The sequence below is a fragment of the Ursus arctos genome, unplaced genomic scaffold (assembly GCF_023065955.2).
Source record: "Ursus arctos isolate Adak ecotype North America unplaced genomic scaffold, UrsArc2.0 scaffold_36, whole genome shotgun sequence".
Classification (NCBI taxonomy): Eukaryota; Metazoa; Chordata; class Mammalia; order Carnivora; family Ursidae; genus Ursus; species Ursus arctos.
In genome coordinates, this window is record NW_026623050.1 from 23,365,707 (window position 1) to 23,381,348 (window position 15,642).

General features: G+C 34.9%; 1 protein-coding gene across 5 annotated transcripts in view; it reads left to right on the forward strand.

Annotated features, from left to right (window-relative positions):
* MINDY2 (MINDY lysine 48 deubiquitinase 2) overlaps nucleotides 1-11,366 on the forward strand; it is a 76,198-nt gene extending 64,832 nt beyond the window's left edge. For 2 of the 5 annotated variants that reach the window (XM_057306277.1, XM_057306279.1), the window contains 2 exons: nucleotides 1,016-1,210; nucleotides 1,469-4,118. In XM_057306277.1, coding sequence (XP_057162260.1) covers nucleotides 1,016-1,210; nucleotides 1,469-1,519 — 246 coding nt within the window. In that variant the 3' untranslated portion in view covers nucleotides 1,520-4,118. Of the gene's footprint in view, nucleotides 1-1,015; nucleotides 1,211-1,465; nucleotides 4,119-4,782 lie in introns of those variants that run through there. The other 3 variants (XM_026518582.4, XM_026518580.4, XM_057306278.1) reach the window with 2 other exon arrangements.
* The last annotated feature ends 4,276 nt before the right edge of the window (nucleotides 11,367-15,642 follow it).

The window sequence follows — 15,642 nt, forward strand, 5'->3', positions numbered from 1 at the left end:
AAAAATTTGAATGACAAATTCTTCCTATTAGTAACATATTCGTGCTAGGTAGTACAAAGTCTTCATAGGCTACAACCTTTTTTTATATCCTCTGTGGCTAATTAACATTCTCTTATTTTGAGGATAGTTTGGGGGAGATGCACAGAATAGTCAAGTTCCATTCAGTACTAATTCTTAATAAACGTGGGTGTGATGTTAGATAATATAACCTTCAAAGATGCATCACATTTTCTCATAGGAAATAATTGGCGGTGTTTATGGGAGGAAGGAGGAGGTGGTTAAGTAATTGAGTATCGCTGTATGATGGGCAACTATGTTGGTTTTAAAAATCATGTTTTGGAAGAACATTTAATACATGATTTCGAAAATTCTTATGATTTTTTTTTTAAACAAAACTTATGACATTTAGTGGGGGTTGGAAAATGTGTTTGAGTTTGTATGTGAATGTAGAAAAAACTAGGTGGATATGTATCAGTTGATAACAATAGTTATCTTTGTATGATGATACGGTATTTTTAACTTTCTCATTTACACTTTTTAATTCTGTCTCAAGTTTCTACAGACATGTTTCTTTCATAAATAGGGGGAGGTTTATTTTGGTTTTTTTGTTTTTAAAGTAGGCTCTACGCCCAATGTGGGGCTTGAACTCATGACCCCAAGATCAAGAGTTACATGCTCTAGACAAAGCCAGCCAGATGCCCCTAGGGGGAGTTTTGCAGGGCTGGGGGCGGGGGGAGGTTGATTTTGTTTTTGAGGTGAGTTAAAGCTTTCTTGAATGCCTTATATGCTAGTTCTAGAAATAATGAATTCCAAGAATATTTAGAACAATGGCAGCATCCTTGAAATTATAGCACTCAAACAGAAATACTTAGGTAACTTTAGTTTTTATATTTAAACTCTGGTATGTTTTTAAAAAGCCTTTCTCATAGTTCTGTAGGTATAACCTCTGGATTTATACTCCTCAGTTCTTGAGTAAAATCTCATAGCTAAAGATGGCTATAATTTAATTTCTTAGGACTACCTTATGGCATTATCTCTACAACAAGAACAGCAGAGCCAAGAGATCAATTGGGAACAAATACCTGAAGGAATCAGTGATTTGGAACTAGCAAAGAAACTCCAAGAAGAGGAGGATAGACGGGCTTCTCAATATTATCAGGAGCAGGAACAAGCAGCAGCAGCTGCTGCTTCTGCTTCTACACAGGCCCAGGTAAGCTCTAGTGTTCGGATTCTTAGATACCATGATCACTTTAGCAACAAAGACATTTGTTCTGAGATAAATATTTTTAAATTAGGTATTGACTCTTCAATTATGTTAGCATTTTAGCACCCATAGGTTTTATGGCATTGTCAAAGTTTGTGATTATCTTAATGTATTTCTCATTTAGTGAAATTATTTTTCCTGAGTTTCTGATGGCAAGATTTTTCAGTTTTGTTTTTTGTTTTGTTTGTTTTGTTTTTTAAGTAGGCTCCACGCCCAGTGTGGAGCCCAACGCGGGGCTTGAACTCACGACCCTGAGATCAGGACCTGAGCTGAGATCAAGAGTCGAAGCTTAACCGACTGAGCCACCCAGGCGCCCCTTCAGTTTTTTGTTTTTTTTTTTTTAATTTTAATTCCAGTGTAGTTAACATACAGTGTTATATTAGTTTCAGGTGTACAACATAGTGATTTAACAATTTTATACATTACTCAGTGCTTGTGAAGCTAAGTGTACTTTTAATCCCCTTCACTATTCCCCCCATTACCCCCCCTCCATCCACCTCCCCTCTGGGAAGCATCTGTTTGTTCTCTATAATTAAGAGTCGACTTTTCAATTTGTCTCTCTTTTTTTTCCCCCTTTGTTTTGTTTCTTAAATTTTTCGTATGAGTGAAATAATACAGTATTTGTCTTTCTCTGACTGGCTTATTTCACTTAGTATTATACTCTCTAGCTCCATCCATGTTGTTGCAAATGGCAAGATTTCATTCTTTTTCATGGCTGAGTAATATTCCATCGTGTATATACCACGTATTCTTATCCATTCATCTGTCAGTGGACACTTAGGTTACTGTCATAATTTGGCTATTATAAATAATGCTGCAGTAAACATAGGAGTGCATGTATCCCTTTGAATTAGTATTTTGTATTCTTTGGGTAAATACCCAGTAGTGTAATTGCTGGGTCATATGGTAGTTCTATTTTTAATTTTTTGAGGAACCTCCGTACTGTTTTCCACAGTAGCTGCATCAGTTTGCATTCCCACCAGCACGTGAGGGTTCCTTTTTCTCCACATCCTTGCCAACACTTGCTGTTTCTTATGTTTTTGAATTTAGCCATTCTGACAGATGTGAGATGATACCTCATTGTGGTTTTGATTTGTATTTCCCTGATGATGACTGATGTGGAGTATCTTTTCATGTCTCTGTTGGCCATCTGTATGTCTTCTTTGGAGAAATGCCTGTTTATGTCTTCTGCCCATTTTTAACTTTTTTTTTTAATTTTTTATTTATTTACTTAAGGGAGAGGAAGTGAGCGGGAGGGAGAGGGAGAGAGGATCCAAAGCAGACTCTGCCCTGAGTACAGAGTCCAACGTGGGGCTCGATCCCACGACTGAGACCACAATCTGAGCCGAACCAAGAGTCAGACGCCCAACTGACTGAGCCACCCAGGCACCCCTTCAGTCCATTTTTAATTGGATTATTTGTTTTCTTGGTGTTGAGTTGTAGAAGTTCTTTATATATTTTGGATACTAACCCTTTATCAGATATGTCATTTACAAATATCTTTTCCTATTCAGTAGGTTGTCTTTTAGTTTTATTGTTTCCTTTGTTGTGCAGAGCTTTTTATTTTGATGCAGTCCCAATAGTTTATTTTTGCTTTTGTTTCCCTTGACTCAGGAGACATATCTAGAAAGATGTTATTATGGCTGATGTCAGAGAAATTACTGTCTGTGCTCTCTTCTAGTATTTTTATGGCTTCAGGTCTCACATTTAGGTCCTTAATCCATTTTGAGTTTATTTTTATGTATGGTGTAAGAAAGTGGTCCATTTTCATTCTTTTGCATGTAGCTGTCCAGTTTTCCCAGCATCATTTGTTGAAGAGACCTTTTCCTGTTGCATATTCTTTCCTCATTTGTCAAAGATTAGTTGACCATATAACTGTAGGTTTATTTCTGTGTTTTTTCTATTCTGTTCCATTAATGTATATGTCTATTTTTGTGCCAGTATCATACTGTTGTGTTTTTTTTTTAATTTAAGTAATCTCTACACCAAACGTGTGGCTCAAACTCATGACCCTGAGATGAAGAGTGGCATGCTCTTCTGACTGAGCCAGCCAAATGCCCCAGAATCATACTGTTTTGATTGCTAAAACTCTGTAATATAGCTTGAAGTCTGGAATTATGAGACCTCTAGTTTTGTTTCTCTTTTCCAAGATTGCTTTGGCCATTAAGGTCTTTTGTAAAGGTTTCATGCAAATTTTAGGATTGTTTGTTCTAATTCTGTGAAAAATGCTGTTGAAATTTTGATAGGGATTGCATTAAATCTGTAGCTTGCTTTGGGTAGTATAGACATTTTAATAATATTTGTTCTTCCAATCCATGAGCATGGAATGTCTTTACATTTCTTTGTGTTGTCTTCAATTTCTTTCATCAGAGTTCATCTCTTTGATTAAGTTTATTTCTAAGTATTATTTTTGGTACAATTGAATCAAATGTATTTTTAAAATTGTTAATAGCTCCAAAGAATATAAACCAATGGGAACAAAGTCTTTTGTAACAATTAGAGGGTGGTATGAGGTACTGCTGGGAAGAATGTAGACTTAAAGAGCCAGATAGACATGGATTGTATTTCCTGCTTCTGTCTCTCCCCTTGCTAGCTGTAACACCTTGGACAAAGTCCTTTACCTCTCTTAGCCCCATTTTCCCTATCTTGAAAATAAAAGATAATGCTTAACTCTTAGATTTGTGGATAAGAACAAATAATGTTAGTACTTAACCCAGTGTCTGACGTGTACTAAGTATTCAACAAAGGTTATTAGCACCTTTCCACTTTTCCTAGTTAAACGTATTAAGCACTGAAAATGTGACTATTAAGTGGGTTCCTTTATATTAAATCTCATTTTATTAAATGAAAAAAATACTTACTTCTTTTATGTTTAACTATACCATGCCAGAACGGTTCATTTGACTTGGGTATACAAGAAAACAAGGTGCACTTTAAGGTCTGATGAAACTTTAAACGTAGATGTCTCCATTAAACTAAGTATTTTCTATTTCTGGTTCAAACATTGACTATTCCAAGCTTAAAAGTTAAAACCTACCATGTCATGAGTAGTTTTTCACTAAAAACATTCTCTTATGTTCTCTTATTTCACAGAATACACTTATTTCACACTCAAAGTTCTCAGGATTTTCATTTTTCTCCTTTAAAATCTGTTTATTATAATAATGAGGTTTATTATAGTTTAATGAGGTCTTAGGGAACTTAATTTACCAAACGTCACCTTCTTTAACATTTTCTAAACTTTAACACAAATATTTCTTGAATTTGAGGTTTCAGGGAATATAATCCTATACATTATTTGTTTGAAATTCCATTTACTTGGAACAATGGCTACATTAATTAGATCTGTCCAAAATGACAGAGGCAGTTCCTCAGATACCATGTAACACAACAACTCTGTGTACAAATAACTTTTCCATTAATGATTCCTTTCACTCTTGTGGTTTTTCCTTCTAGATAACTATAATTAAGCACCTTAGAAAGTTGAGGTAATTTCTTCCTGTTTATTTTTCTTAAAGCAAAGCCAGCCAGCACAAGCCTCTCCAAGTAGAAGACAACCTGGGAATAGTGAACGTAAACGAAAGGAACCTCGAGAAAAAGATAAAGAGAAAGAAAAGGACAAAAATAGCTGTGTCATTTTGTAACAAGTGTTGGATTCTGTTGGATGCGTCTATATGTCTTGAGAAACAAAACCACAGGAGGAAAGGAAGAAAAACCGATAAATACCGTCTGTGCCTGATTTCCCAATGGATTTTGCTCATGTTTTTCAGGGGAAAGGTTGTTACTTAGTTACAATCAGACTTTTTCAAGTCACACAGTACACTCTTTATGAGCTGGAGTTTCATGTTACAAGTTGGAAATGCTGTGTGTTATCATTCATGAAAAATACTGCACTTGTAGCCAAATAAGCAAATCACAGCAAATTTTGTGTCATAGTGACATTCATAACTCCTATCAGTTAGTAAGCTATTTTATCTTCTGTTCTAACAATGAATGGAGGTAACTTATTTTGTCTGATTCCTTCCTGAAATCTAAATATTAGCACAATGGTTTCGGAAATTAACTTTTACAATGATAAATTATGATCTAATCCAAGAGAAACCAGGGGTTTAATGTAGGGATGTAAAATGAAAAACAACAACAACACAAAAGAACCAAGACAAAAAAATAACAGAAATAAATAACCCTTAATCCTGAATTGGACTAGTTCAGCCCTTGAACAGCTTTACCTTTCTTTAGGAATGTACATTTTAGATATTGTCTTGAGAACTGATAATGGAGCTTGGGTTTAATTTAGATAGAAAAAATAATTTGCATTTATTTTCCAGTAGCAAAAAATTGCGTAACACTAATACTCATATTCTATCAAAATCAGATATTAATGACTTTGTAGTGTCAAATTTTGAGGAATTTTGAAATCCTTAATATAGGTAACTTGTACGACAGTTACTATTTATTGATAGTGTGATAACTGAGTAGGAAGGAAGGAAACCACAGTGGATGCTAGGCCTTGTAAATATGGGATGTGGAAAAGCAGATCGTTCAACGTCTACCTTTTTCTAGAATTACCTTGAACCTTAAAATTTAAATCATGTTCATTTGCTGGAAAATTAAGTATACTTATTAAAGCCAACAAAAAAGCACATTTCTGAAAGGAAGTTCGAAATAATCTCTGAGTCTAGTGAAAAAGCATTAATAAAACTCTTTGAAAATTGATAAGAATTGGGAGGAATTTATGTAAAAGCAATCGGATTTTTTTAACTTATGGGAACCAAATAGACCTATAACATCTTGTAGTGTTTATAGGATTCAGAAAGAAATATTTATTGAACTTTATTATGAGGCAACACATATTTTCCTGTATTTCTACTATCCTTAATAGTCCTTTTTATATGCTTTATATTTAAAAGTTTGTTTTAGTTATTTTTGAAAAGGCTATTGCTGCTGCAAGTAGTTATGTGATTTACATTCTCAGCCTCAGTAAATTTGTTTAAGAGCCTCTTAATCTAACCTGAGCATCCACTTGGAGAATGTTCTTGTGGCCTAGGGTGACAATAGACTACAAAAAAATGTGGTCTGGTGTTCTTAAGCTATGTCTTTAACATTCTCCATGATCCAAGACTATTTATAGGATGAGTCTATATGTAAAAATAAAAAGTAAAGTCTTATTTATGGAAGGAATTATTCTAAGGGAGAAATCCAGGGTCAAGCTATATCTTTTCTGTCATGTCCTTCTGTATTGCATGTCTGGTTATATTATACCATTTGTTTATTCCTTCAGATTTCCTATGCTAGCATGATAAATCATCAGAGAATCTGTTTAGGGTATAAAACTTTGATACAAAATATTTGGTGAGTCTCTAGTTAGTAACCTAGAATATGTGTACATTGGTAAAGTAATCAGATGTACTACAGAATTCTCTGTTGGCTCAAGCAAGCTGACCTTAGTACAAGTTTACTCTTGATATCACTCTATTGGTTGAAGGAGGAAACTCAAACCTCAGGGTTTGTTTTTCCTAGAACAGATAGTAGTGACAGTGCATTATATTTTAATAGGAAAAAGCAAAACGGTAAATCCTGAGAAATTTTAAAAAGCATATTTGAGGCATATTTTTCCATAATTATATACTTATCTATTTATTACCCTTGAAAAATATATGTGTAAAAGTTATTCTGTTATTTGTTACTATCTTCTTAATTTGTTCCAAAGATAATACTGCCATTCTGCATTCCCTCTGGAAGAAAAAAAACTCACTCAAAACCAGCAGTGCTGCTATCAGATAAGTAGACGTCAATGTATACTTATAAAAAATAACTAAAAAATGTAATGTGTTTGTTAATTCAACCTTTTTTCTATGTAATATTTCCAAGTCAGACTTTCTTACATTCCTGGAATTCAGTTTAATATACCAAGAGTAATAATGATAAAATGTTAGCTTTGATTACTGTGAGGAAAAAAATTAAATGTTCAGTTCTCTTAAACTTCTTGGAGATACTGGTTTCCCATCCTTGAAGGTTAGAGCTATTGTGTCTTTTATTTTCTTATATTTTGCTTAAGGCAACAAATTATATATTCAGACATTTCATTGCTGGTTTGGGTACATTGGAATTCGATAGTGGTATATTCAAGTCTTTCCTTCAGTGTTTTGTAGTACTTGAAAACTGTTACGTGAACTGCTAGCAGAAGTTAGAATTTAAACATTTTTGCTGTTAATATTTATAGGCTAGATTAAGGATGCATTTGCATCAACCAATCACTATTAGATTCAGCAAAAGAGATGTGAATGAGTGGATATGGTCACTATACTTTCTTATACTTTCAAAGGCTATTTCTGCAGTTTAGTGACCAGTCTTTGTTACCAATATGAAAATTGTCCTGATGTGTAATCCCATTGAATTAACAATGCTGTAATTTACAGTTTTTACAGTAGGTTATCAACATTTAACAGTATTTGTGTGTGTGTGTGTGTGTGTGTATGTGTGTGTGTGCATTGTGCATGTGTGTGTGTGTGTATCTGTGTATTTCTGAAGCAAGGATCCATGACTTCTATTAAAGAAATCTGGGAAATTTCCCTCAAATTTAAGAATTACCATTTAAGAATACACACACATACATAGGTACATACATACACTAAGCAGTTTGAGGCAGCTAAAATTGGCATTGCCTGCTCCTGTAATATGCTGGTCCAGTGTGCCTGGGTGAAGTGACTTCTTCCATGTTTCAAGGTGTCAGTTTTGCAGTCGAATGAGGCATAGATTTAAGTTTAGGATTACGTTTTGGAATATATTTTGTTGTGTCTCATATTTCTAGTATTTGGCAACTTATCCCATATTATGTTTCAAATTCTTCCTCATACTTCTTGATCTTAGCCTAATTAAGCAAGTCAGTATCAGAGATTAGTTGACTGAACCCAACATTCACCATTTTGTACTTTCACAAAACCTTAATACTTGTTTTTATGAATCACCAGCTCAGGTCACTAAGAGAGATCTTGAGAGGAGAGAGGACTAGAAGTCAAATAGATATTTAAGGGAAGAATTGTTATGGTCCCTATATTAATGTTGGCATATGAAGCAGATATCTGTAAAGTCCTACTGGAGAAATAGTCAAGGCAAGAATTTCCAGAACTGTCCTCAAACTCATTTATTTAAAAAAAACTCTTTTAAACAAAAAAGCAAATCGATTATTACATTTCACTTAATTTCCAATTAAATATACCAGTTATTTTAAAATATGATGGAAAACTTAACAGGCTTTATCTATCATACAGTACTTGGGCATACAACTTAAACTATCATTGCAAACTTACTAATACTTGATAAAATAACATGGAAGCATTAAAGATGTACGTAATTTGTATTTTAAGGAAATACAAATGTGGAAATGTGGAAGTCTGAACTGTTTTAGTCTAAAAATCTGGCTTTTATCTTTCTAGGGGCAAACTTTCTGTGCCTCAGTTTATTCTAAATATGTAAAAGATGCTCATTTTTTTAGTGCTTTACACTCCTGAATCAAGGGCATAGTATAAGCTCAGAATATTACTTAAATAATCATAAATATTATAGTTTTTGTTCTTGAGTGTGCACATCTTTTTCCCAATAACAATATTTCTTAAAGTCGGTTTTTTTAATGCTGTTAAAATTTGTAGAATTATCTTGTCTTTGAGTATGGCGTCATCACTTCCTAAAATGTATTTTGTGGTTGCTTTTGTGTTTTGATCAAAATTGAGAGTATTTTGAGAGTATAAGAAGCATTAAAAGTCTATTTTTTCCAGTATCTTTCATATATCTAAATATTTAGATTCTCTTTACCTTTTTCTCATGGAACAAAGTACAGTGGTATTAGGTTACTAATACGTGTATGTAAACTTTTGTGCATGGATGGAATTCATTTAGGTCTGTTAAGTGCTGTCATTTTTAGGGCTATTTGAATTATTTCTGTTTTTTAGTATAAAATGTTATTTGATGATGTGCAGATAAATTCCTTTTAGAAAGTGACTGAAAATCAGAGTTCTTTGGTTCTCTGGGAATATAGTGGTTTTTTGTTTTGTTTTGTTTTTTACTGATATCCAACATTTCTATAGCTGCTGAGAAAATCTTATGAAGAACTGAGGTTACTTTTCTCAGGTAACACTTTAAAACGAACTAAAGTTTAAAATCAAAGCCTTCTTGCCCAAAAAAAACTGCAAAATAGAGATAACGGAGTCTGAGGAACAGACTGCAGGACCCAGGTAATTTGAACTTCTTTTGAAGATCTATCTAAATTTTAATTCACACATATCTGTTACTTAATCCCAGTGTCTCTGCTGTTAGAAATTGGAGTTTAATACATTGTGAATATGCATATGTATTTTTACATATAAAGTATCCTGGTTTCTCATTTCACTTTTCTGATCTAAAAAAATTAAACTCAAAAAATTGGGCCAAAGTCTTCAACAATAGCTGAACTATTACCAAGTTCAGCTTCGTCCTGTTGTCCTGAGATTTAGACTTCTCTGCCTATAACTTGGTATTTTTGAGAACATGGTACTACCCAAGATAAGCTATTGAAATACCACGGCAGAAATACAAAACCTAAACTATAAATCTCTGTAGATTTAAAAGACAAAAAGTTCTATTATTATTCTATAATGCATCTACTTTATTTGATACTAATTTTAAGAATTTTTTTCAAGTCACTTAATAATTTGTCATTAACTTTAAAAACTTTATATCCTTCCTCACTGCAACATCGTGCTTTAGAGGCAGAGATGCCTCCTAGATTAGAGGATGCACAAAGCAAAATTCTTCTGAAGGTGATGCTGGCTTCTTTGGGTCTAGGAGTTAACACCTTTAAACAGGAAGTCAGGAAACTGCCCGTTTCAATTCCCAAATCAGTGACCTGTCCAAATGGGCATTATCACTAAATACCCTGTAGAGTAGTTCTAACTAACAATACATTTAAAGACTAAGATTGGCATTTAATCTTGGAAGATCTGTCTGGTGCGTCACAATTTTGTCAGTTTTTATTCCTTCTTACATCTTAGTTGTATGAGGTAATCATTTTTCTTTTCCCGAGTACATGAGATATCATAGGTCTACAGATTTTTAAAGATGGGGATATGAAAAATGGTTTTTGTTAAAAATCAGTTTTCCTCAGTAAAATGACCACCACTGTTTTCACAGACCCACACATGACAAGTAGGACACGATGATAGAAGACCGATGTATGACTGCTACACAGCAGTCAGCAGAAGGGATAATCTTCACGTGTGACACGTGTAGAGGTACCCGAAAGTCATTTCCTAAAGTTAGCGCATGTGAGTCTTTGTCCTTGAATTGTGCAGAATAATTGGATGTGGCACATATCTTGGGGAATAGCAAGTGAAATAGTATCATGACTACAGAGCAAGTGATCTCTAAGTGTAGTAAGAAGAAACCGATTTTCTTCCTCCACTTTCACGTCTGACTACTTGGGTCAGGAAGTTGCTGTGACATATCCTAGATCTCTTGTGTTAGGCCAAGATAGGCCGACTGAAATAGAGTTCTTAAAGAGTTTAAATATATAACGTATGAGTGCCTGCCCTTCCCTCCTCCTTTTCTTTGCAATCTTAACACCCTTTCTACTTCTAATTCATTCATTTTGCTTTATGACCAGCTTTAATTGCAATCTGAGAATAATAGCAACTATAGAGACCGATACAGAACAGCATTGAAAGACATTTTCAAATGACACCTAAAAGCATCTATCTGCCCAACTTAGAATTGAACTGAATTTCTATGAAAAAGTTATTGGTTTTAAATGCTAATTATGTTAAAACTATTTAATTCTAAAAACTATGTCTTAAGCAAGTTTCAAAAGTTTCACTTTTGGAGGATATTCCTTAAAAAAGGCATATTGAACATAGATGGGAAAGTATAAAATATTTCTGACAGAATTATTCAGTATTATTCAATATTTAATTTCATGTTTGTTATTGTACCACAAGGATAGTGTCATTCTTGGATTAAAATGTTGGATTTTTTTGTTAATGTACTTAAAACTGTAACCAGTGATAACACCCTTAGTATTTTTTATTATAGATTATATTTTATTTCAATAAACTTTGATATTTAGACCAAACAGTCTTCCCGCTATGTATATTCATCTCATTAAGGTACTTCTTACAAAGTGGGGAAATGGAGAGATGGGGAATTGACATATTGATTCACATTTACCTGGAATTAACTCTTAGAATACTTGGACTAACTCTTGATAAAGACAGATTTTTACCCACCTGAGGCAGTGAACAAAAAAACAATTAACTCTAAACCATACAGTAGTTAACTACCTGATCCCGATGGTAGGTTCATTATATCTGACACTTTTATCTTCTTGCAAGACTAAGTTAGAAAGAGCTGAGAGGGAATCACTTTATCTTTATACCACGCCAACCCTAATGTAAAGTTTTTGTCCAACAATTTAATGCCCAAACCGGCTAATGAGTGACATTTCGGTGACAGTTTTCTTAGACCCCCACAGCCCTCTCAGCAGAATTAATCATTACACATAGTGTTTTGTTGCCCTCCCCTTGTTACAGCACTTAAACTAGATTGTGGGCCTTTTGAGAATAGGAGTCAAATCTTACTCATCTTGATTTTCTTGGCACATTACATGATCACTGGCACTTGAAATGAACTTGAATATCTATTTAGAGGAATTTTTAAAGATATCTGCATTACATAGGTATTGCTTGCCTGTCTTTTAAATAAGTAAAATAAGTAAATTGAGTTATTGAATTGGCTTTCTCCTATAGCATAAGAGTTACGTAGATAGAGGGAACTAAAATTCCTAATCCTTTACCCCTGCCTCTGATTTTCCGTGGCCATCATCCTGCATTCTCCCAGGGTTGATGGAAGGATGCTTAGGAAACAGCAGCTTCAACAAAACTAGAGTAAGCAGCATTGTTCTTCCCTGTTTCACACCTTCTCTTGCAGGCTCTTTCCTCACTCTGTATTATCTTATGAAGCAGGCACCTATTAATTTATTGGAGCTGAGATTTGAAGCCAAGAGTCTGACTCCAGAGGTTGTGTTCACAAATATATCTGGAAGGGGACATACAAGTCTAGGACAGGTCTGTGTTCAAATTCTGACCCTGGACTTTTGAAGTCACATCTGTTTCAAACCTGTAGAAATCTGCAAAATCAGGCCTTTTTTGTACTCCCTAGTCTTAGAGGAAGTTAATACTACATAGCCTGTTTTCTTATCTCTAAAATGTAATAATTTATACCTTGTTACAAAGTTTAAAGATACTGCATACAAAGTATGAGATACATAACAAACACTCAATAAATTGTAACAATTAGTAATAGACTAGGGGAAACTTTTTTTTTGAACCAAGCCAAGAACTTTAAGAAAGGCTTTGATTAAGGAGCTTAAGAAGGCTACTTCAGCCTCATAAAAGCAAACATTTTTCTATTCTCTCCAAATATAATGCTGACCCTGTGATAAGGACTGAGATAAATCTGGACTCAGAATGACCCACAGTGAAAAATGTGCAACAAGCAAACTTAATACATAGAATAATATAATAATTCTAAAACTGGAAATTGTGGCATGTTCTCCTTGAAGACTAGTTTGGTTATTCATTTATCAAGAATAAAATATAGCAGGAGACCTAGGCACCTAGCCTTCATAGGAAGGACCATATTTGGACTAAAGCTGTGACATTACATTTTAAAAGTAAGCATAAGTCGGGAGCAGGGTACAAAGAGTCAGCCAGACAAAAGTCGGCACCTTCAACAAAGTCGTCAGGGTCAGGGAAGAAAAAATAAATTTCCTTCTACCCTTGTAAGTTCTTAGCTTGAGGCCCCTGTAACATAAGACAGATTAATAAGAAAAAAATCATTTATTAAAATGTATACCTCATGTACACTTGGGAGATAGGGAAAGATGCATTAATTCTCAGAGGTTGCTTAGAATTCAGGCTTAAATACCATTTCAGATAAAGACGAAAGAAGAGTGGGGGTGGGAGGGTGGAGGGGGGGTGGAGATCAAGCCAGAGGAAGTAACCAGGAAAAGTATAGTAAAGTAAGGTCTGTTATGCACATTAAAATCTTTAAGTTGGTGTCTTCTCCACTGACAAGATTCTCTTGTGATTTAGTCATTCTTTTTCTGATAAAGGAAGATTTCCTTTTTAAATTTAAATTTCCATTACAAAAGGGTAATTTCTGTTCTGTTTTCAGAACTCCTGTGTCTGCTGTTTCTCAAAACAATCAGCTCAAAATAATACAAAGAGGCATATTTTGGGGTGGCATATTCTGTTACCTTTCAGTCAACTCAGGCAAAGGCCAACATGTCACCTTTAAAGGAGTCTTCATTTTTTTAAGTAAGCTCTAGGCCCACTGTAGGGCTTGAACTTAGGACCCCAAGATCAAGAGTCTCATGCTCTCCTGACTCAGCCAGTCAGAGACCTCCAAGGACGGCTTCATTCTTTTGAGGACTTTTCTTTGGACGGCCAACATCACTAAATAAATCACTCTAAATACACGGTGATGAGGTAGATGAAATATAGTAGCCCCTGAACCCTGGCATTCCACTGAATGTCCTAGTCCTTAGAACAGGGAGCTCACGGGTTACTACTCATTATTGTAACAACCATACTCCACATTTATTAGGCTATTACTATGTATCAGACATTGCACTGTTTATCTTCTTCTTCTTAATCCTCATAACAGTTTTAGGAGATCGATACTGTCACAGTTAAACAGAAACTTGAAAGATTATGCAACTTGCAAAAGGTCGCTGCTACTGGCAATGTTGAAATGTAAAACCAAACCTGTCCAACTCCAAAGCCCACTCTCTTACTTCAGCATCACGGAAGCAGTCACGCATTTGCCATTCTTGGCTCCTCTGATGTGGAGGTTAGTTACCGGTCCTCCTAGACTTCGGTGTTTGTTTCAGACGTAGGCTGCCCTTGACAGAATCTGAATCTCAGCATAGGGAGGCTAATCCTTTAAAGTCACATTCTGGGACTAAGCATTTGAAACCTCGCCTCATCAGTGTTTTGGTTTTTTTCCCTTGGTGTGGAACTGGGGTACCAGATCATCCTTTAAAGGGTCAAAGGTTATGGCCTGAAATTTTCTGAAGCTTCTCTTTCTGTGCTTTTGATTTGCCAAAAGAATAGTGTCAGTAAGATTGCAAAGCTGCAGCTTTCTCGAGGTGGTTTACTCTGTAAATAGGGTTTGGAGGCCAAATTAAAATGTGCCTTGTTTGTATTTGATCACTGCGTTTTAGATGTATGCCCCTTTATAAAGATTTCATTCCCCAAAATTCGGTAAGTTTTTGCACACCTAACATATTCTAATGACCTCCTTCCTTTTTAAGCCACTTCTTATATTTCTGAAATTTCTCATCTACATTTCAGGTAGCCAATCAAAAATTTAAATCTGGGATCAAGAAGATTTCTCTTCTAGGTGTGTTCTGGTTTTATTCTTACAGTTAGGTCTGTGAACCATTGCAAGTTAATCTTTTTTTCTTCTGAATAAATTCGATGCATAACATCATGTAAGTCTACAGTGCGCAGCGTGTTGATACGTTTATGTATTACGATTGCCGATGTGGTGCTGTTTATCATATTACGTAATTATAATAGCATTGTCTATAGCCAGTGTACTGTGTATTAGGTCTGTAAGGCTTATTTTCTACTTGTTAAAGTTTGTACCCTTAACGACTATCACTCTAACCCCTATCCTCTGATAACCACCATTGTATTTTGTTTTTTACAGGTTTACCTTTTTTAGATAAAACGTACAAGTGATATCATACAGTACTTGTCATCCTTTGACTTATTTCACTTAGCATAATGTGCTCAAGGTCCATCCATGTTGTCACAAATGGAAGGATACCTTCCTTCTTCGTGGCCGATTAATATGTTATTGGGTTTATGTACCACATCTTTTTTATCCACTCATCTGCTGATGGGCACTTGGGTTTTTTCCATACTTTGGCTGTTGTGTATAATATGTGTGATACACACGGGAGTGCATATATGTTGTCAAAATCCTCTTTTTATTTCCTTTGGGTATATACCCAGAAGCAGAATTGCTGGATTATATGGTAGATCAATTTTTAAGTTTTTGAAGAACCTCCATATTGTTTTCCATAGTTGTGGGCCAACTTATATCCCACCGATAATGTCTAAGGCTTCCCTTGTCACCACTCCTTGCCAACACCTGTTGTCTCTTGTCTTCTTAATAGTCATTCCTTTTTTTTTAACTTTTTTTTTTTTTTAAGATTTATTGATTTGAGAGAGAGGGCAGGGGGGCGGGACAGGAGAGAGAGTATCCCAAGCAGACTCTGCGCTGAGCCCGACATGGGGCTCGATCCCATGACCTTGAGATCACGACCTGAGCCAAAA